The sequence below is a fragment of the Macaca thibetana genome, chromosome 4, assembly GCF_024542745.1.
Source record: "Macaca thibetana thibetana isolate TM-01 chromosome 4, ASM2454274v1, whole genome shotgun sequence".
Taxonomy (NCBI): Eukaryota; Metazoa; Chordata; class Mammalia; order Primates; family Cercopithecidae; genus Macaca; species Macaca thibetana.
In genome coordinates this window covers 7826342-7846707 of record NC_065581.1, presented here as the reverse complement: position 1 = coordinate 7846707, position 20366 = coordinate 7826342, and the positions used below count along the sequence as shown (strand labels likewise).

The window sequence follows — 20366 nt, the reverse complement described above, 5'->3', positions numbered from 1 at the left end:
GTAAAGGATTGGAGGGGTAGGGAGTTTGGGCTCCCATGCCCCCTAGAGATGGCTGGCTGTGCTCAGGAAAATGTTTTGAGGTCTTCCTGTTGGGCCAGTCGTGAATCATTACAGCAGGGCAGGACTGACGGGGGAAACCACCTGTGTTAGTTTCCTAGGCTGTGCATAACAAAATTCCACAAACTGGGTGGCCAGAAACAATAGAAATGTATTCTCCACGGTGCTGGAGGCCAGAGGTCCTAAATCAAGGCGGCAGCAGGGCCATGCTGCCTCTGAAACCTGTAGGGGAATCCTTCCTTGCCTCGTCCTGGCTCCTCTTGGTTTCCTGGTCATCTTTGGCATTCCTTGGCTTGTAGATGCATCACTGCCATCCTCTGTCCTCATGTGCCCTTCTCCCTGTGTGTGTGTGTGTCTCTCTCTGTGTCCAAATTAACCCTTCTTACAAGGACACCGGTCATGCTAGATTCGGGCCCATCCTAATGACATCATTTTAACTTGAGTATCTCTGTAAAGACCTTATTCTAAATAAGGTCACCTTCTGAGATTGATGGTTATGACTTACACAGATCTGTTTTGCAGGACACAGTTCAACTCATAACACTCTCTACAGTAATAGAACTTTCATCATGCTGTTTGCCAAGGCAATACCTACATGGGGATTTTCTCCCTGCTGTCTCCTTGAAAGAGGAGACTCAGATGCCGGTGTGGAGGCGTGGTAATAGCAGAAATCTGGGGCAATACTTTGTTTGGGCTTGTACCCTGTGGCCCAGTCTCCATCGCCTTCCTCACCACCCTCGACAGTGAGAATTGAAGTCAGATGCCCCAAACTGACTGGAGGGTCTGGACCAGAAGTGCCCAATCTATCCCTGGGCTCTGTGAACTTACTGAGGAAGAATCTCAGACTTCTTGGGCAGGTTAGAACGATTTTCAGTCCAACAACAAGAAGAGATTTTTTTTTTTTAATTTTTTGTTTTGCTCAAATGAATAGCAAATTACAAAAATCATAGGCTAGGTCTTACTGTATTTTACTTTTAGCAAAGACACAAGGAATGAGTGTGACAGTCCCTGTTCCTTTCTGATGTCTTGAGGATCCACCCATTTCCCTTCCTGAAGAGCGCTGGTGGGAGGCAGAGCCGTGCAGGAAGCAGTTTCTGTTTCCAGGTGTGGAACACACCTTGTGGGAGCCTGGGGAGGCGCCAGGCTAGGTGAGGGCAATCATCTTTGTCACCGCAGATGTTGCAGTTGCTTATCATGTTGAACTTCGTGAAGTAGCCAGTGTACTGGCCAAATCTAGTTAAGTTTTGGCTGTTTTTTGTGATTATGAGACTGAGCTGCTGAGGAAGCTGGGTGTATGTTTTGCATTGGAGACACATTAGGGACCTTACCTATGCCCCATGGTACCATCTTAGGTTCTGGGTAAGGCCAGTATGCCTGTTTTCATTTCAAAGCCTAATCTAGCCATGTGACTTCATTTTAAGGAGAATTAGCCATTTTTTATGGACTGAATGTTGGTGTCCCCCAGCATTCATAGGTGAAACCCTGATCCCCAAGGCTGGCAATAGGAGGTGGGCCCTTAGAGAGGAGTAGGTCATTGGGGTGGAGCCCTCATGAATGGGGTTACATACCTCATGAAAGAGGCCCCGGAGAGTTCTGTTCCCCTTTTGCCCTGGGAGGACACAGCAAGAAGACGCCATCTGTGAACCAGAAAGCCCTCTCCAGACACTGGCTCTGCTGGCACCTCGATCTCAGACTTCCCAGTCTCTAGAACTAGGTGAAACAGATCCTGTTGTTTCTAAGACACCCAGTCTGTGGTCTTCTGTTATAGCTGTTGTTGAACTAAGACACTATTCAAACCTTCATGTCCGATTTTTACATATGTTGCCATCTTACAATTCTGATACTGTACGCTGGACATCTACTCACAAAATCCACATACGTGCTGTAGAAGTGGCAGGGGTGTTTTAGATGAGCAGGCTTGCCAACAAATGGTACTCGGTATTTCTTTTTTTTTTTTCTATTAGTAGTCTGTGAGTTTTTATCTAGTGCATTAGAGCATGTTTCCCCATGACTGCTGGAGGGATGCAGGAACTGGGAGTGTTAATTTCATCCTCTGGTGATGGCTTTCGCTTATGGTTAAAGAGCCTGCTCCCATATCCTCTCTGCAGATTCCTTCAGAGGCCAACATTTGTAGGAAAAAGAAAAGATTCCTTCTCTATGGGGAGGTGAATGGACTGCATCAGTCAATGTCACGGATGTTCTTATAGCTGGAAACTTGAATTCTCACGGTAACTGGATATTCATGCTTTGCAAGAGTTGAATACCTGCCAGGGTGGCCTGGAAGAATACCTTGATTGCGAAACAACACTGTATCTACTCCGGTCCTAATTTGAACACATACACAACTGCTGAAGCCGGGAAAGCGTAACAGTAGCTTGCGGGGAAGGCCCGAGGCTGCTGCAGAGGAGCACTGAATGCTTGCAGCTTTTAAGGCTTCACTCACAGCATTAGGCTGGAAGTTTTCACCTCATTTTAGTTTTCCTTGAATAAAATCAGAAACTTCTAAAAGTTTAGGATTAACTAAATGTATTACCTCCTGGAACATTAGTTTTGTTTCCTTTTTATCAGAGAAGAGCGGATGTGTGCCTGGCTTCAGCCCCTTGACAGCCCATTTTCTAATTGTCTCACTAAATGAGTTTGCTCTCTGGTAACACAACTTTCTTTTTGCTCTGCCTAATCCTTTGCTATTCTTTCAGCTTAAAGCTTTTCAAGCCAGGCCAAGAAGCTGTGAAGTACCAGGGTCCTCGGGATTTCCAGACACTGGAAAACTGGATGCTGCAGACACTGAGCGAGGAGCCAGCGGTGAGTGCCTACCTGCTTCCCTCCCTCCCTTTCTCCCTGCCTGCGTCTTTGGGGTAATATGTAACGGGGCAGAGGCCAGTTGCAGTTAATGATTCAGGCTGCCATTTTAAAGCAACTCTACTTTTTTTTAGAGCTCATTGATATTATAGGTACAGATGAACTTTTACAAACATTTTTTTGGTATGGAAATACCGAAATGTGCACAAAAGTCAAGAGAAGACTAAACCCTCAGCTTCAACAGTTACCGCCATCTTGGTGTTTGTCTCTCCCGCCACCTGCACCTTGTTTGGCTGTAGTCACTCTTCAGGGAAGTCACTTGTGTGGTCTCACAGATAAGCACTTACTGCTTGTTAACACTGCCAGCCTGTCACCGTCACAGGTAATACAGTTCACAACTGTTCCCCAGCATCTGAGACTGACTCTGGACCACCTGGGGTCAGGGCTGGGCCCAGCCTAGAATCTCCTATCCAAGCCAGCACTGGAGCCTCCTCCCATCCCCCCGACCTTTGCCCTCTACCACCTGCAGTCCTCTGGCTCAGGCCTAGCCCGCCAGCTGTACCCGTAGGGTGGATCCTTCCTTTTCTTCTCGGTGCTCAGTCCCTGAGTCCCTAATGGGCTTTGCTTATAACATCATTTTGTACCGTTAATACTCTGTGTCTTAATGCACTTCCCATACTAAGGCTAATATCAGGAGATTGTAGACTCTTAGAATATTACGTACTAAAAAGAATTTATAATCCTCCCCCTTCCCAGTTGATGTTGGAAGTCTTCACTTTGTTATAAATCATCATGATCATAAACCACTGGTTAAGTGTCCCTTTGTGGGTGGTTTCTTCTGATTAATGCCGAGCGCTCAGGCCCCGGGAGTCCGGGTAGACCTGGTGGGTCACGCTGGTGTGTTGGAGAGGGACTGGAAGAAGACCCGTGTTCCTACACTGTAGGATCCTGATGAGCTAGGAAGAGCATCTGAAGTCTTTGTACTTTCAATTTCAACAAAGACCTAGGACTACCTTCTTGTACCAGCTAGGCGCCCACTGATTTGAAGGTGGTCTGTGGTGGTCCTTTTGGAGCTTTGCCGCTTACTGATGCCATTTTCCAGTGTGTCTGTGCGGCTCTTCCGCTCTGCCCCATCTTCTCTGATGATCTGATCAGAAACTTGGCTGCTGATTCAGTACTTCCATCCCTCACCTGTAAAGACTCTGTCAACTCGGCTGGGCGCGGTGGCTCACGCCTGTAATCCTAGCACTGTGGGAGGCTGAGGTGGGTGGATCACCCAAGGTCAAGAGTTCAAGACCAGCCTGGCCAATGTGGTGAAACCTCATCTCTGCTAAAAAAGACAAAAATTAGTGAGGTATGGTGGTGGGCACCTGTAATCCCAGCTACTTGGGAGGCTGAGGCAGGAGAATCACTTGAACCCAGGAGGTTGCAGTGAGCCGAGATCGCGCCACTGCACTCCAGCCTGTGCAACAGAGCAAAAACTCCGTCGCAAAAAAAAAAAAAAGACTCTCTGAACTGTGTGGTGGAGACTGTTGGTGTGTGATGTATGTCACTGAACCAGAGACTTACCTAACTTTAGCTAAAAGGGAGAACCACAGACCTCTCAGGAAATTTGCATCTTTGTCCTGGCAAGAAAGCTGAATAAGCAGGTGTGACTTTCATACAGATTTAAATTTGACATTGTTTCCTTTATGAAAATATTGTCTTTGTGGGGACATGTATATTGGATGGTAGGAAGCCAATTTGAAGGAGGAGTTAATAGCCTCAAATAAATTTCACCAAAAAAGCCAGTCTTCTGTGATGGCTTTATTCAAGAAACCGGCAGGCAGTATCAGGATGGCAGAAAGACCTCATCTCACAGCCCATTTCCCTTAGTGGAGGTGGTGGCCTCACCTGCAGTTTGGGAAGGGCTGAGAGGCCGAGTCCAGGCTCTGCAAGGGACTTTCTGTCTCCTCAGTGTGGGAGCAGGATGGCTGTGTGGAATCCCCCCATGCCACCCCAGAACCACAGTCACCTAACTTGCCATATTGTAGTGTCTCCCAGCAATAGGAGGTCCCAGATAAATGCTAGAAACAATGACCATATGCCTTATTGTGGAAAAGGTTAAGTGTGCATACTTTATACTGCAAACCAGAATTCTCTTAGCTTTTTAAGTGAAAACTTTAAAGAAAGTTCTTTATCTGTATACCTAAGTAACTTAGTACCTACATTTTTTAATATTCATGTGGGATAAATTTAGATTTTTTTAAAGTGTTGTGGCAATATTCAAGAAACTCAGAAGACAATTTGTCACTTTGTACATTCTACTGCAATTTTTATATTTCCATGTTTGCTTCTGTATTTTTTCTTGAACAGTTATAATCATACAAACATGTTTCATCTCATTAATGATTTTATATATTTATGTGGTCTTTATATTGACCATGTCTTACATTATTTTATCATGTGGATTTGCCATAATTCAACTCTGATTCTGTCTGGATATTTAGGTTATGTATACTTTTTCCATCATCAGTAATGCTGTAGGGAACAAGTTTATCGTTGTAAAGGACATTTTCCCCCCTCTTCTTTTGAGTGATATTTTTAGAATATAGTCTTCCCAGACATAAAATTGTAAGGCCAAGAATAAAAAACAAGATCATTTTTATGGCTCTTGATGAATAGTGCCAGGTTGCTTTCTTAAGAACCATATCAGCGTATGCTGCCACTGCAAGGTGAGACGCCACCTGTTTCTGGGATGCACTGTGGTGTTCCCGGGCCGGGGGACTGCTCTGCAGTCTGCCAGGAACCCAGGAAGCAACTAGGGGCACCCTGCACGTGCCATAAATGAACACTTCGTACTGAAAGGCCCTTGAACATCTCATGGAGAGTGGCACACAGTGTTTTATTTCACCTTATGTGAACTCACTGACTGTTCACGTAGCCATCCTTCCCTCGGGCATTCTTTCGTGTGGGTATTTAGCACTTTGAAAGTCTTGACACGCTCGCAGCAGAAGGGAAACTTTACGGTTCTTTATGATTCCAGCCCTGCACAGCTTTGAACTGTCAGCACTTTTAAAGCCTTTAACAACTTAGCTTGGATATTCTTTTTAACAGGAATATGAACCCCCAGATAAAAGCTGAGTAATACATACTCGTGTGTCTGCAGCAGAACAGTGATTCCATTATCTTTCCCTCATTTCTGGTTACTTTAGTTGGAAGCCACAGCTGTACCTGGTCTGAAAAGTCGAGAAGTGTAGGATTGTGACTAGACAGCTGCACGCATCGCTGTCTGCTTGGGTCCTGTCAGAAGCGTCTTTTGAAAAGCCCCTTTCCCCCTCTTTCTGTACAAGACTTAGTCACGTGAATCACCTTCTTTCTTGAAGGTGCAGCTTATGTTCATGCCATGGTTTTCTCTCTGTCGCCTTTCATTCACCTGCATTTTCCTTCTCATCACCTCCTTTTCTCTTTATCTGTCTTCCACAGTTGTGTCTTCCTCACAATTTTCCGTGTCATTTGTGTGAAGGAAGGATAACCCAGGCCCTCCTGGTCCCTGAGTTTCTCATTCTCAGCTTTGTCCATTTTGCTACGTTGGTATCTGTGGTTTTTTTGAGACAGAGTCTCACTCTGTTGTCCAGGCAGGAGTGCAGTGGTGCTTTCTCAGCTCACTGCAGCCTCCAGCCCTGGGATCAAGTGATCCTCCCACCTCAGCCTCCCGGGTAGCTGGGACTACAGGTGCACATCACCATGCTCAGGTAATTTAAAATTGTTTTTGTAGTGATGGGGTCTCACTCTGTTGCCTAGGCTGGTCTTGAACTGCTGGGCTCAAGCAGTCCTCTTGCCTCAGCCTCCCAAAATGCTAGGGTTATAGGCGTGAGTCACTGTGCTGGGCACCCTCGTGTCTGCAAGTGCTGTCCCCTTCAGAATATGTCCATCAGGCATTGTATTTTGTATTCTTTGTGAAGTATCCAAGCACATTTCAAAGAAGAGGACAGGGTGTAGGGTAAGACTATCGTTTACGTTGTCTGCTTTGTTTGGTTGGGTTTTGGGATAGGGACAGCTATCACTTGGCTGCCCTGGAGCCTGAGACCTAGAGCTTTCACTGAGGGTGAGGCTGGTGGGAGGCTTTTTGCTGAAGCTTCCGGAGGGCTTGATGAGATCAGTTCCTGACTGCCCTTACTCAGCACAGCAGCATCATACAAAGGTTCCAGGTTGCTGAGTGAGGGAGGCCTCTGCAGGCGGTTCCCCACAGACACAGTCACCTCCTGGGTGGTTTCCCTGTGTCTCCACTGACATACCCATGACGGTTTTATTTCCTCTTGTTAGACACCAGAGCCAGAAGTGGAACCGCCCAGAGCCCCTGAGCTCAAGCAGGGGCTGTATGAGCTCTCAGCGAGCAACTTTGAGCTGCACGTCGCACAAGGTAAGGGGGAGGTCCTGGTGCCAGCTTCAGAGAACCACTGACTATTACTCCTTGGCGTGCTGGGCTTTTCCTTCCTGCCACTCAAGGGCTCTTAGCAGCATCAGTGGCACTGACAAAGGGTCACTCTTGAGGAGCTGTTGGGACCGTTGTTCAGTGCACCTCCTCTTAAACATGAGTTCTCCTTTTGTCTGTGCCCTTATGGAAATGCCAAGTCTGATGCTAAGCACTCATTACCCACATGCTAGCTGGACAGTGCATCCTTGGCTAAGAGTGTTTATTGACAGGCTCGCCTCGCTTGATTGCTCTTTACTTTATTGCACTTTGGAGATACTGCATTTTTTACGGATTGAGGATTTTGGCAGCCCGGCATCTGGCAGGTCTAGCCATTTTTCCAGCAGCTTGTGCTTGCTTTGTATCCCTCTGTCAGCATCTTTTTAGCAATAAAATATTTTTTGATTAAGGTACATTGTTTTTAAAGAAATAATGCTGTTGCACATTTCATAGACTATGGTGTAAACATAACTTTGATATCCACTAGGGAACCCAAAAATTTGTGTGACTTGTTTTATTGTGATACTATCTTTATTGCAGTGGTCTGGAACCAAACCTACAGTATCAGAGGTATGCCTGTGTGTTAATGGTAATCATATGCTTAATGACCTCAGGCAGAAACAAAAGCTTCTCCCTATCTAAATGGAATTGAGATTGAGCATAGTGGCTCATGCCTGTAATCCCAGCACTTGGGGAAAACAAGGTGGAATGATTGCTTGAGCCCAGGAGTTCGAGATCGGCCTAAGCAAGACCTTGTCTCTACAGAAGATTTAAAAAAAAAAAAGCTGGGTATGGTGGCGTGTGCCTGTAGTCCCAGGCACTCCTGGAGCAGAGGTGGGAAGATCGCTTGAGCCTGGAAGGTCAAGACTACAGTGAGCTGTGATCACACCACTGTACTCCGGCCTTGGTGACAGAGCGAGACCCTATCTCAGAAAACAACCAAACAAAACCCAGAATTTAATGACACCATTATAACATGAATCAAATTAGTTACTCTTTCCACTTAAAAGATCTTTCTATACTACATCCCATTTTTTGAAAATGGTCTCCTAATATCAGAATGATCCCCATTAAATTTCCAATGTGAATATGTAAGTGTCCTTTATTCACCCGTAGATGTGTTTCAGAAAACTTGGCCCAACGCCGAATGACTTGAAAGCAAATTTGGCTTCCTGGCTGACTCCCATTACCAAATGCTACCATGGAGAGAAATCCCCTTAAAAGACTGGCTTGGAAACGTGAGAAAGGGCTTGGATTGCCTCTGGCCTTGTGACTTGTGCCTGCTGGGAGTCAGAAGCCCTCCCCCACCACACTTACTGTCCACAGTAACTGATCATAAGGCCTTCAGCCGTTTCCCATTTTGTTAAAAGTTGTTATTGCATCCGTACTGGTGCCCTGACAGTGGAACTTCAGCTGTTTTGCTACGGGAGTGCATTTGCAGCTGGAATTGGCTTGGGCTCTGAGCAGGATGTGTTTCCCGAATCACCTGTTACAGACCGGCTCTGGCAGGCCTGTAACAGGCCTCCTTTTATGGTTTCATCACTGAAGTGCGCATTCCTGAGCACTGTAGTTTCGTGTGTGTGTATATATCTTTTAAGGCTCTTTTAACCTGCGTGTTCTCCAGACATCTCTTTCTCTTTCTTGCTGAAGACATAGGTGGTTTCACCTGTAGAGCTCCCTGTGGTCCATACTTTGCTAATTGTGTCCCCGTAGTGTGGTCTACATGTTTCCCTGATTTCTCTGTTTCCTGTAAATTAGTAGTTGGGTCTGGGGACAGAATCAGTTTCAGTGTGATATTTTTTGGGGGCACAGGAAGACCTCATAGCTGGTGGGGGCACAGAGTGTCCAGTTGTCTCTCTTTGGGATGTGGGCGACCATGACAGGCAGGGCCTGGGTCCATTCATTCCTTAGGGGTGGCCAAGTGCCACTCGCCAGCGCCTCCCTGAGTGGGTCACTGCCACAGAGCTGTGTCGTGTAGGCACCATGGTGGCTTCCTGGCCTTGCTGGCTTCCCATCAGTACTCTGATTAGGTTCCCAGAGAGCCTGTCTCCATCTTACAGTGCAGGATCTACCGTGCACCTGCACACGGTTTCAGCCTTGCACGTTTTTAAATGGAAGTTGTTAACTTTTAAAGGAAGTTTTGCACCATTTTCTTCAGGTGCATCGTTGCTGTGCTGATGAGGCAGTAGCTGTTAGCCTTAGCGTGGCACAGTCCTGCTCAGAGGCCAAGCCACATGCCACTGGTTCGTTCTCTCCCTGACCACAGCCTGATTTCAGTTTGGTATCAGCCCGATGTCAGGGTAGAACAGCTAAACACCTCCTGTGTCCAAAGAATGATGCTGTGAGGGCTTGTTTTTTCTGTGTGTGTGTGTCCCCTAGCCAAGGGGGTGATGTTTTACTTTTTAAACTTTTTGTTATGATAAAATGTAATACAGATCGAGAGAACAAATGTTGTAGGGCTTAATGAATTTTTATAGAGTGGTCACACTAACTACTGTCCGGTTCAAGAAATAAAACTGCCAGCCTCCCGTGTCCCATCCAGGGCTCAGCCCGCCCGCCCTTCTTCTCCAAGAAGGCGCTTTCCTGACATTTGTGGAAACCACTTGTATTAGTCCGTTTTCAAACTGCCGAGGAAGATACACCCGAGACTGGGTAATTTACAAAGGAAAGAGGTTTAATGAAGAACTCACAGTTCCACGTGGCCAGGGGAGCCTCACAATCATGGTGGAAGGCAAGGAGGAGCAAGTCATATCTTACGTGGATATTGGCAGGCAAAAAGAGCTTGTGTAGGGAAACTCCCATTTTTAAAACCATCAGATCTCGTGAGACGTACTCACCATCACGAGAGCAGCACGGGAAAGACCTGTCCCCGTGACTCAGTTACCTCCTACCTGGTCCCTCCCACAATATGTGGGAGTTCAAGATGAGATTTGGGTGGGGACACAGACAAACCATATCACGACTCCTTTTATGGTTTCATCACTGAAGTGCGCATTCCTGAGCACTGTAGTTTCGTGTGTGTGTATATATCTTCTAAGGCTCTTTTAACCTGCGTGTTCTCCAGACATCTCTCTTTCTTGCTGAAGACATAGGTGGTTTCACCTGTAGAGCTCCCCGTGGTCCAGACTTTGCTAATTGTGTCCCCGTAGTGTGGTCTACATGTTTCCCTGATTTCTCTATTTCCTGTAAATTGGTAGTTGGGTCTGGGGACAGAATCAGTTTCAGTGTGATATTTTTTGGGGGCACAGGAAGACCTCATAGCTGGTGGGGGCACAGAGTGTCCAGTTGTCTCTCTTTGGGATGTGGGCGACCATGACGGGCAGGGCCTGGGTCCATTCATTCCTTAGGGCTGCGAAGTGCCGAGACTCATTCAAGTGTCCCGTCATTTTTTAACCAAGAGAAACTCGCCCTCATTTATCACCTGGTTATTCAGTGGTGCAGTGCATATGGGAGAGGTGGGAGAAATGCCTCATTCTCTCCCTTTATTACAGTTTTCCAAATAATGAGTTGTTGCTGATTGTCCATCAAAGATGACAAATTTGGTTTTGAGTATTGTTATGAACTCATGAATAGAAACACATTTGATGGAGTCCCTTTGTACCAATTAAAGTGCTCATGCTGAACTGAGATTTGCTAAGCAGGACAAAGATCTGATTCTTCAATTAACTCTCTAGTGAGGTCTGACATAAATTACAGTTCCTCTTTCCCCCATCTCTGCCGTGGCTCTCCACTCCAGGCGACCACTTTATCAAGTTCTTCGCTCCGTGGTGTGGTCACTGCAAAGCTCTGGCTCCAACCTGGGAGCAGCTGGCTCTGGGCCTTGAACATTCCGAAACTGTCAAGATTGGCAAGGTGAGTGAAAGCCCTTATTAAACTGGAAATGGACTGCTTTGGGCTGGATTAATTAGCAGAGTGGCCCATTATTCATTCTGTGTGCAAAGTCGCAAACTTGATTTATTAATTCCATTTAGTGTGCCACTTGATAATTCATTTCACCTTCACAGATGGCAGCCTGATTTTGAGTTTTGCTGACTTTTCCACAGCCCAGAGATAAATTATGGCCTCGGCTGCTTTGTTTATTTTGAAGAGATGGCCAAATCTGAATTGGCAGCCCCAGAGCCCGTTCTGCAAAGATACGGGGTCGAGCCTTGTAGAATGTTCACTGGACGAACTTGGAGACCATCCACGTTCGACCTCACCCAAGAGCCCTCTCTAAAAGGACCCTGGCCCTGTGCTCACCCAGGCATGTAGAAGACCCTCCCTCAGTTTGCACTGTGCCTGGGATTCTTTCCAGGGTTTCCCACTTTATACAGAGAAGCCAAGAGTGATGTCTGACAACTTCTGTGTAACTGGATTTTCTGGAAATATCCAGTGTAGCTCCAGGGATATCACTTTTATTCTTGTCCACTTTCCAGCACCCACCAGACACCATGCATAGATTTCCTTTCTTAAAAATCTTGTTTTTCTACCTTGCCACGGGGCTGATTTGTATACAAAAGTAACGCTGCATGTCTAGGACTGGATGATGGTTAACAGGATGATCTACTTGGGATGGTGAGATGGTCAAAAGCGTAAACCTGGGGATTGGGTGGACCTGGCTGGCTGACCTTGGGCAAAACCTCTCCACGCCTGGTCTCCCCCTTTGCAAAACTGAGCTAAGATCTACTGTGTGGTGTCTGGGCAGGTGAAAGTACACTGCTTAGTGTGATGCTCAGCACGGGGCGGATGCTTAGTAAGTTGCAATCACTTTTGTTGTCAGTTAAATGGATTTTTCACTGTTGCCTCTTAAACGCTTATGATAATATATACTAATTATACATGTTATGATTATCAGTTTATATTTATTGAACATTGCGGGGAAGTAATTATAAAATAATCTTGTCTACTGTCTTACCCCATTCCTTGTATCCTTACTTAATGATTGTATGAAATTTTATGGGAGATTCTTTTGGTTTATGTCCATAGAGGATCCCAGCAGACACAAGCCTAGGTGACCGTGCTGAAGCCCTTCATCCCTGGCACATGTGGCTGGGTTACACCGGACCCTTAAAAATGTTTGTCCTCTGCCGACCTTGGGCTAAGGCCTGCTGTACTTCAGTTCTGCACCTCAGCTGCTGTCTGATGGGTCTTAGGTGTTGAAATAGTATTTTTACCCCCGTTTGCTGACATAGTGAAAAACAACTTAGTCCTGCCGATTTTCGTGCTGGTAGAAAAGAAAAAAGAAAGCAATGACTTAGAACAAGATGTTTCATGAAAATGTTGGGCAAGCGGAATCTTTTTGAGATTGAAATGAAATAAAAAGCTTGAAGAGCTGTGCTTGTTGGTAAATTCAGTTTATAGAATTAAGGACGGATTATAATCTTGACATCTTTTCAGTCTTACCTTTATTATATACCAACTACTCCTGTTTAAAATTCACTTCTTGCTCCCTCTTGATTTTAAGACCCTCTAAGCCCGAGCATGAGAGGAAATTCTAAGCTGGCATGTGAACTGGTCTGGGTCCCAGACACCGACAGCCAGGCTAACCCCTCCCACCAGCACCACCACCAGCAAATGTCAAGCTAGGACCCTGACTCCAGCTCCCAGGTGCTGACTTGACTTGCTTGAGTTGAAGTGTTGCTTCCTAAAAATTGGCACGTTTAACTGAGCTATTAATACAATACATCTTACCTCTAAAGTAAATCTTTCCCTTACTCCCTTTAGCTCAGGTATGTTTTAGCGTAGCTTTTAGGAACATTCTCTTCAAAAACTGCACCTTGCTGGCAGAGTTGCTACAGAATCTGGATTTTGAAAAGAATATTTGTAAAGTACAAAGCATCCAGTAGTCCCATTAGCAAGAAGGTCCATGAAGAAACTGACTGGGAAGTTGATCTGCCTTTATTCTCAGGTTGATTGTACACAGCACTATGAACTCTGCTCCGGAAACCAGGTTCGTGGCTACCCCACTCTTCTCTGGTTCCGAGATGGGAAAAAGGTATGTCTGCCCTTCTAGGTGTTGAGAGTTCTTCATCTCTTAACCCCATCAGGCTGAGCTACTGAGTGGTTTAATGGGTACAGTGAATTGCCAGTCTTGATTGTTAGGGCACTGGTTTGGAGAAATATGTATAATGGAACAAATGTCTTTCTCTTAATTGATAAGATTCGGGTTGTGGAGATAAATTCATTTGTTACACTACCTTGAAACATTTCAGTGGCCCAAGTTATCACTAGAATAACCCAGATCTTACAGTCATAGGGTTAACTGTGCTCTGGTCATGAACACAAACCTTCAGGCCTTTGAACAGAGCTAAGGCTTGCACTTGGTCCGGTTCTGCCTCTCTCCCTCCTTCCCTGGCCGATGGTCAGCAGCTCAGAGTTCCCCATCAGCACAATAGCTCGCTGGCAGGCCTCCGCCCCAGACTTCCGTGATGTATAACCCCACGGAGGGAAGAGGGGCCTGTACAGTTCTCTCACCAAAGCCGAAGCGTTCAGTTATCCTCTCTACATTCCCGTCTAAATACGAACATGCAGACTTAGGACCACAGCTAAGACATCTGGGAGATCCGACCTGGGCAAGCAGGGGTTGGAGGAAGGCTTAAGTGATTCAGAACACCTAAGTGGACTCACTCAGCAGTGTGCCCGTGTCTTGGACAGGTGGATCAGTACAAGGGAAAGCGGGATTTGGAGTCACTGAGGGAGTACGTGGAGTTGCAGCTGCAGCGCACAGAGACCGGAGCCACGGAGACCGTCAAGCCCTCAGAGGCCCCGGTGCTGGCAGCCGGGCCCGAGGCTGACAAGGTGGGTGCCTACTGGGGTCGGGATCCATGCAGGCCCATGGCCCCCGGCCCCAACCACCCACCCTCAGAGGGCCTTCTCAAATGCTTTGGACAAAATGACAGTTTGGGGACAGAGTCATTCTGACGGTTGGCTATAGCTGCGTTTTCAACACGTATTTTGCGTCAACTTTTGCATGCTTTCAGGGGTAAATGTAAACAAAAGCTTCCCTTTTAAAAACATGAAATGGATGTGAGACAAATCCCAAGACAATATCTGGTGTCAAAAATCTCTAGAGAATCCTTCCTTTCCTCTTCATTTTAAAGGATGACTGTGCTCGGCAGGTTTCTGCTGTGAAATCTTGGCTGCTGGCCCTGGGGCCCCAATTCTATTCCTTACCTTGTCCCGGGCATTTCCTTTCACCTCTGTTGTAAAGGCCCTAGAAGACCTGTAAGCAAGAGGGCATCCACAGGGATCAGGCTAGTGACTGTAGCTGTAACCTGCTTAGGCCGTCCTGACACACTGAGGGGTTTCCTTCCTCCCCTCAGATAGCAGGAGGTTTTAGATTCGTTTGTTCTGCTTTATCAAGCCCTTGTTGTATCACAGGCACTATTCTAGGCCACCAGGAAATAAAAATAAGACCGGTTTCCTGCCTCTGAAGCATACAGGTCTCTGAGGCAAATGGTGAGAAGACACAGAAGCCAATGGCAGGGGGCTGGGGCAGAAATGTGTGCGGGGCTGGTTGCTAGAGAGAAGTGGGGGCAAATGGGCAAGAAGTGTCCCTAAGGAGCTGACTGATGGGATCTGTGCTGGACAGATAGGCTGGGCAGGGCTGCCGCTGAGGCGCCGCACCAGCAGAGATCAGCCGGCGTGTCCGCAGGGCCAGAGCTGGGGCTGGGGGAAGACAGTGGGAGACAGGTCGGGGTGTGGTGTAGGATCCCTGAGAGTGAGAGAGGACCTGGAGTTGAGAGGATGTGGGCAGCTGGCCAAGGATTACGACCTGTATCCCATATTCACAGGGAGCCCACGGAAGTTCTGTGCAGAGTGGAGTTGTAGGATAATGACTGGCATGCACACGTGCTGGGGGTGGGAAGCTGCTCTATTAGGCCATTAAAGATGATGCGTCGCATGGCGCGGCCGTGCCTGTGGGATGGTGAGGAGGAGAAAGCCAGCATAAGGAGTCCAGCCTGCTGGGCAGCGGGGAGGAGAAGGAGGGAGAGTCCGAGACGAGTCTCCTTCCTGCATATCTGGTGGAGGACGGTACCTAGCACAGGGGCAGGGCCAGAGCTAGAGCTCGAGGAAAAGGGATGAGCTTGGTTTTCAAGGTGTTGATCTTCACGGCTGTCGGCTGCGTAGGTGGCAGTGTTCAATGGCAGTTCCATCCATGATCCTGGGGCTACGGCAGGAGGTCTGCACTGGACGAGAGTGCCTGTGTCATCCTCTTCAGGTAGAAGCCACGCCTGAAGGCCAGGAGATGGGATTTGGAAAAACCAGTGGAGCCACCAACCCCCTTCTCACTGGGTGGGGCCATACAGGGCCTCCTCAGCCCCACGGCCCCATCCCTAGTTGGACTCTTGTAGGTCAGGGATGGCCTGAGTGTTGTTTAAAAGTTGATGTTTTGGTTGAAGAAGCAAGCAGCTGGTTTTGTAGTTGTTAGGACCACATATGTTAGAGGAGTATGTGTGTCATGGTGGTTACAAAGGTCATCCCAAATTGAGTATAATTATATACCATGGATGTTTTCATCACAGCACCGTTTCTATTTATAATACAGTTTTCCACCATGAAGTGGGTCTTTTCAGTGCGTGCGGCGTCATGTTTCTGGACATAAAGATGGTAGTGTTCCACAATGGCCCCGCTTGGCCTCCGTCACTGACATATGTTACTCGATGCCAGCTCAAATGGAGCAGCCCTGGTACACTTAGCCACATGATAAATCATCCCATTCCTGCTCTCAGGAGAGAATCGCAGGTCCATTTTTGGAGAAACACATAGACGTCATTCTGTAAAGAACTGTCAAGGGAGAATGGCTTTAAAGCAGACTACCATGTAGCACCTTTCCCTTAAATTCTCCAGCCAGAGCTTCCATCAACATTTTTTGCATTGACTTAGAACAGGCTGCTTTCCATTTTTATGTTCAATATAAACCACGTATCATTGCCTGTGCTATTGTAACTCAGTTCTTTCTGTTGCATAGAGAGGATGTCAAAAGGGTGCTAGGAGAACAGGGTGGCCAGTGAGAAAAGCAGCTGAGGATCAGACTTCAGTGGGTGTCCTAGAGACTCCAAGCCTAGAGGTGCAGACTCAAGCGTCAGACACCCAGGGCTGCCTGGTCCACACCACAGAGCCCTGGAGCATTGTCAGAACAATGGCCTGGGAGTTTTCAACCTGCCTCATCCCCAAAAGACAGCCCCTGCCCCCACCACCCCCGTACAGTGTCCAGCCACCTCCTCACCGCATCTCCCAGGCTTGGGACCCAGGGACTTGTACTGATCTCTCTGCCCTTCAGAGGCTGCCAGCCTCCCTTTGTACATAGCCTATGAAATGCAGGTTGTGTAGGTATTTCTTTGTGACTTTGGAGCCTGCATAACAGCATTTTTAAAAAATTACTGATTCGTGTATCTGCAATCCCAAAGCATGGCCCTGCTCAACTTTAAGGGATGTACTTGAACTGTGGCTTTTCCCTCCCTCGAAGGGCACTGTGTTGGCACTCACTGAAAATAACTTCGATGACACCATTGCAGAAGGAATAACCTTCATCAAGTTTTATGCTCCATGGTAAGTGGCTGTTTAATTAGAAACTACTTTGTTCATGTGTACTAAGTCACATCATGTTTTCCAGCTCATCTGCCACCCCTCCAGACTCAATGTTGGGCACGTGTTACATTTACATGTAGGTCATGTTGTAGGAAATAAGGAACCATTATCATTATTCAAATATGTTAAACTTCAGTGGCCTTAATTATATATGGAGAATGAGGCTAATGTAAAGTTCTATCAACTTGGGAGAAAACATAAAAATTGAGGCAAATTATGATGGCCATATTCAGTGTTGTGGTATCTGCACTTCTCCAAATAGATGGCTTTTTTTTTTTTTTTTTTTTTTTTTGTGAAACAATGAGTGTCATGATGTAGTTTTGCTCCTCGGTTCTTTTAAGTAGTCAGATTTCTTTTGTAGAGAAATCCAGTAGAGTCTGTTAGAGCCATTCAGTGTGCTACGCAGTTTCCTGGACCTGCGTGCCATACGGTCTTGGAGACCAGAGCAGAAATGAATTGCAGATAGTGTGAGATCCAGACAACCTTGGTTCTAAGACTTACCGTGAATGTCCTTTAATTCCTTTGAACCCCAGTTCCCTCAGCTGAAAAATAGGAGTAACTTTTTGTCTTCACAAATAAAACAATCCATTTGGAAAAGCAGAGTGTTTAGGACATTAAATTCTTTATCTAAACATGATAAAAGGTGCCAGTTTTCTTTTTGTTATGCTCCACATATTCCTGAGAAACTAACTGTAGGGGTAAAAAGTTAATAAGCACAGGACTCAAACGAACCGTAGCGATGCCTTTCAAATCATTTTCAACTTTTAAAAACCTAAAGCTCCATAGATCAAGTATCAAGAAAGAGGATTCCCTTTGGCTGAAGGGGAGCCATCCATACGGCAGGAGGGGGTCAGAAGAGACAAGGGAACAGAGTCGGGTAGAAGGGAGGGTTTGAACCAAACTTAGTCATGGCCTTGATGCTCACCCCAAATCGCTGAAGTACCAAGGAGGCCTTAAAATGGTTTTGAACTTCTGAGACCCTAAGCGATCAAATCTAAAATGTCTTTGGCATTCAAGTGACTTTTTAAGAAATTGTGTGGCATCTGCTGTCTTCCCTGTTGCTCTGCTCCTGGTGCTTTCATAAACCAGTTAGTGCAGTTCACCATGGCATGGGAATGGTCTCAGAATCTCAACTTGTTTTCAGACTGGCTTGCTTCTGTCACGTTGTCTGAAAGTCTACCTTAGATCAACGTTTGGGTTCTTCGTTTGGGATGGGAGGAGGAGGAAGAGTTAATGTGCACCCAGGGGAGAATTTGGTATTTTACAAATTTCTAGGCACGTGTTTGTCCCATACAGAAGCAGCAGGGCTTGTCTTGGCAGCAAAGTGTAGGTGAATGATCTCAACCCAGGATTTCAACCAGCTGTCCTTTTTCTCTTCCTAGGTGCGGTCATTGTAAGAATCTGGCTCCTACTTGGGAGGAACTCTCTAGAAAGGAATTCCCTGGCCTGGCAGGCGTCAAGATCGCTGAAGTAGACTGCACTGCGGAACGGAGTATTTGCAGCAAGTACTCGGTGGGTGCTCGGATGGCTGCTTATGGGAGCAGATCCCGAGGGAACTGTGCCTCAACCACGATCACTCGCTCTGCCCTCATCTTCTCAACAATGTGGCTTTTATGTCCCCTTTGAGTTGTTTTGAGAAGCAAAAGAGATCCTCTCTCAAAGGAAAGGCATTCTTTTCCGCCCACTTTTTAGTTAGTATCCATGTTTCAGTGCAGGTTTTCAGGCCTTGCTGTCTGAGTATAAGGCCATGAAGTAACAGACCCCACACCATAGACTGGGGGGCTTCCCACACCGCTACTCTTGATGATTGACCAGTGATCTGTAGCCTTCGCCATAAATACCCGAGTCGCTCATTTTCCACACATAAGCCAGCATTCTAAAATGCAGGGGCTGAATCTCAGAATCATTTCAACATAACCTCCTTTCTGAAAGGGCCATGCCAGCAAGTCGGTCCTGTGCTTGGGTTAACTACTGCCTTCATTCCAAGCTGTTAGCACAATCTGATGGCCTGGAAGATTTGTCATTTTTATTTCTCCTTTTGCGTTATTCAAACACTTTTGGAGCCTTTTAGATGGAGAATAGACATAACCCAGACATAGTTTCCTTATCATTAAAAGATACCAGTTGTTTCTTGTGCCCTAAAATTCTTAGAAATGAGTTGCAACTGAAAAATGTATCCTCAAGAGGATCTTGCTCTCATGGTCTGGTCTGCGGACCACCAGGGCATTGCAAGGGAGGTCGTTGGAAATGCAGACTCCCAGGCCTGCTGAATCCAAATCTGCATCTTCACCAGATCCGCAGGTGATCGTGGGCACAGTAAAGACTGAAAGGGTCTACTTTAGGGTAAAATCGTTCCTTTGATGCTGATCTTCAATGATGTCATTTTGAATTCAGAAGTGCCCCACGGCTTTGCTTTCTAAATAGTCTGCTCCTCTTTTAATGGAATATATACCTTTAAAAATTAGCCACAGAATTTTCCAGCCACGACAGTAGGGGTGTATCTGGTTTTATTTAGGAAGCAATTTGTATGTGATCTGGACCGCTGGTTTGCAAACTTTTTTCTTTTTTGGTTTAAGGTACGAGGCTACCCCACATTGTTGCTTTTCCGAGGAGGGAAGAAAGTCAGCGAGCACAGTGGAGGCAGAGACCTTGACTCGTTACACCGCTTTGTCCTGGGCCAAGCGAAAGACGAACTCTAGAAACACAGTTGGAAGTCACCTCTCCTGCCCGGCTCCTGCACCCCGCATTTAGGAGTTCAGTCCCACAGAGGCCACTGGGTTCCCGGTGGTGGCTGTTCAGAAAGCAGAACATACTAAGCGTGTGGTATCTTCTTTGTGTGTGTGTGTGTTCCAAGCCAACACACTCTACAGATTCTTTATTAAGTTTCTCCAAGTAAATGTGTAACTCATGGTCACTGTGTAAACTAAGTATTTTCAGTGGCGATATATCCCCTTTGACCGTCTCTTGATGAAATTTAAATGGTTTCCTTTGAGACTGAAATAGAGTTGAGGGAAATCAAATTGCTGGACTATTTTTGGTTCCTGAGTTGAGTGATTTTGGTGAAAGAAAGCACATCCAAAGCATAGTTTAACTGCCTACGAATTCTGGAAAGGTGGCCTTGTGACAGTATTGCCGTTCCTCTGATCTTAAGGTCACAATTGACTCAGTACTATGGTTGGTCTGTAGCATGGAGCAGATTTAAATGCAAAACCCCACATCTCTGGAAGATACCTTCACGGCCACTGCTGGAGCTTCTGTTTCTGTGAATAATTCTCTCAATGTGAGAGGTTAGCCATAATGAAAGCAGCGTTACTTCTGACTGTGCCTGAGTAAGACAATGCTGATGCCATAACTTTACGTGTCCATACTTGTCAAATCAGTTACTGTTCAGGGATCCTTCTGTTTCTCATGGGGTGAAACGTTTCTTTAGTTCATCATGTAAACACGAAGCCAGTCTATGTGAACTTTAAGATTGGATGTCTTCCTT

The 20366-nt window shown here is 46.4% G+C and overlaps 1 protein-coding gene across 1 annotated transcript in view; it reads left to right on the top strand.

Moving 5' to 3' along the window:
* TXNDC5 (thioredoxin domain containing 5) overlaps window positions 1-19910 on the top strand; it is a 28538-nt gene extending 8628 nt beyond the window's left edge. Inside the window, exons 3-10 of the mRNA XM_050787453.1 lie at window positions 2754-2859; window positions 7162-7258; window positions 11046-11161; window positions 13197-13283; window positions 13943-14086; window positions 16758-16840; window positions 18262-18391; window positions 19456-19910. Coding sequence (XP_050643410.1) covers window positions 2754-2859; window positions 7162-7258; window positions 11046-11161; window positions 13197-13283; window positions 13943-14086; window positions 16758-16840; window positions 18262-18391; window positions 19456-19578 — 886 coding nt within the window. The 3' untranslated portion in view covers window positions 19579-19910. The remainder of the gene's footprint in view (window positions 1-2753; window positions 2860-7161; window positions 7259-11045; window positions 11162-13196; window positions 13284-13942; window positions 14087-16757; window positions 16841-18261; window positions 18392-19455) is intronic.
* The last annotated feature ends 456 nt before the right edge of the window (window positions 19911-20366 follow it).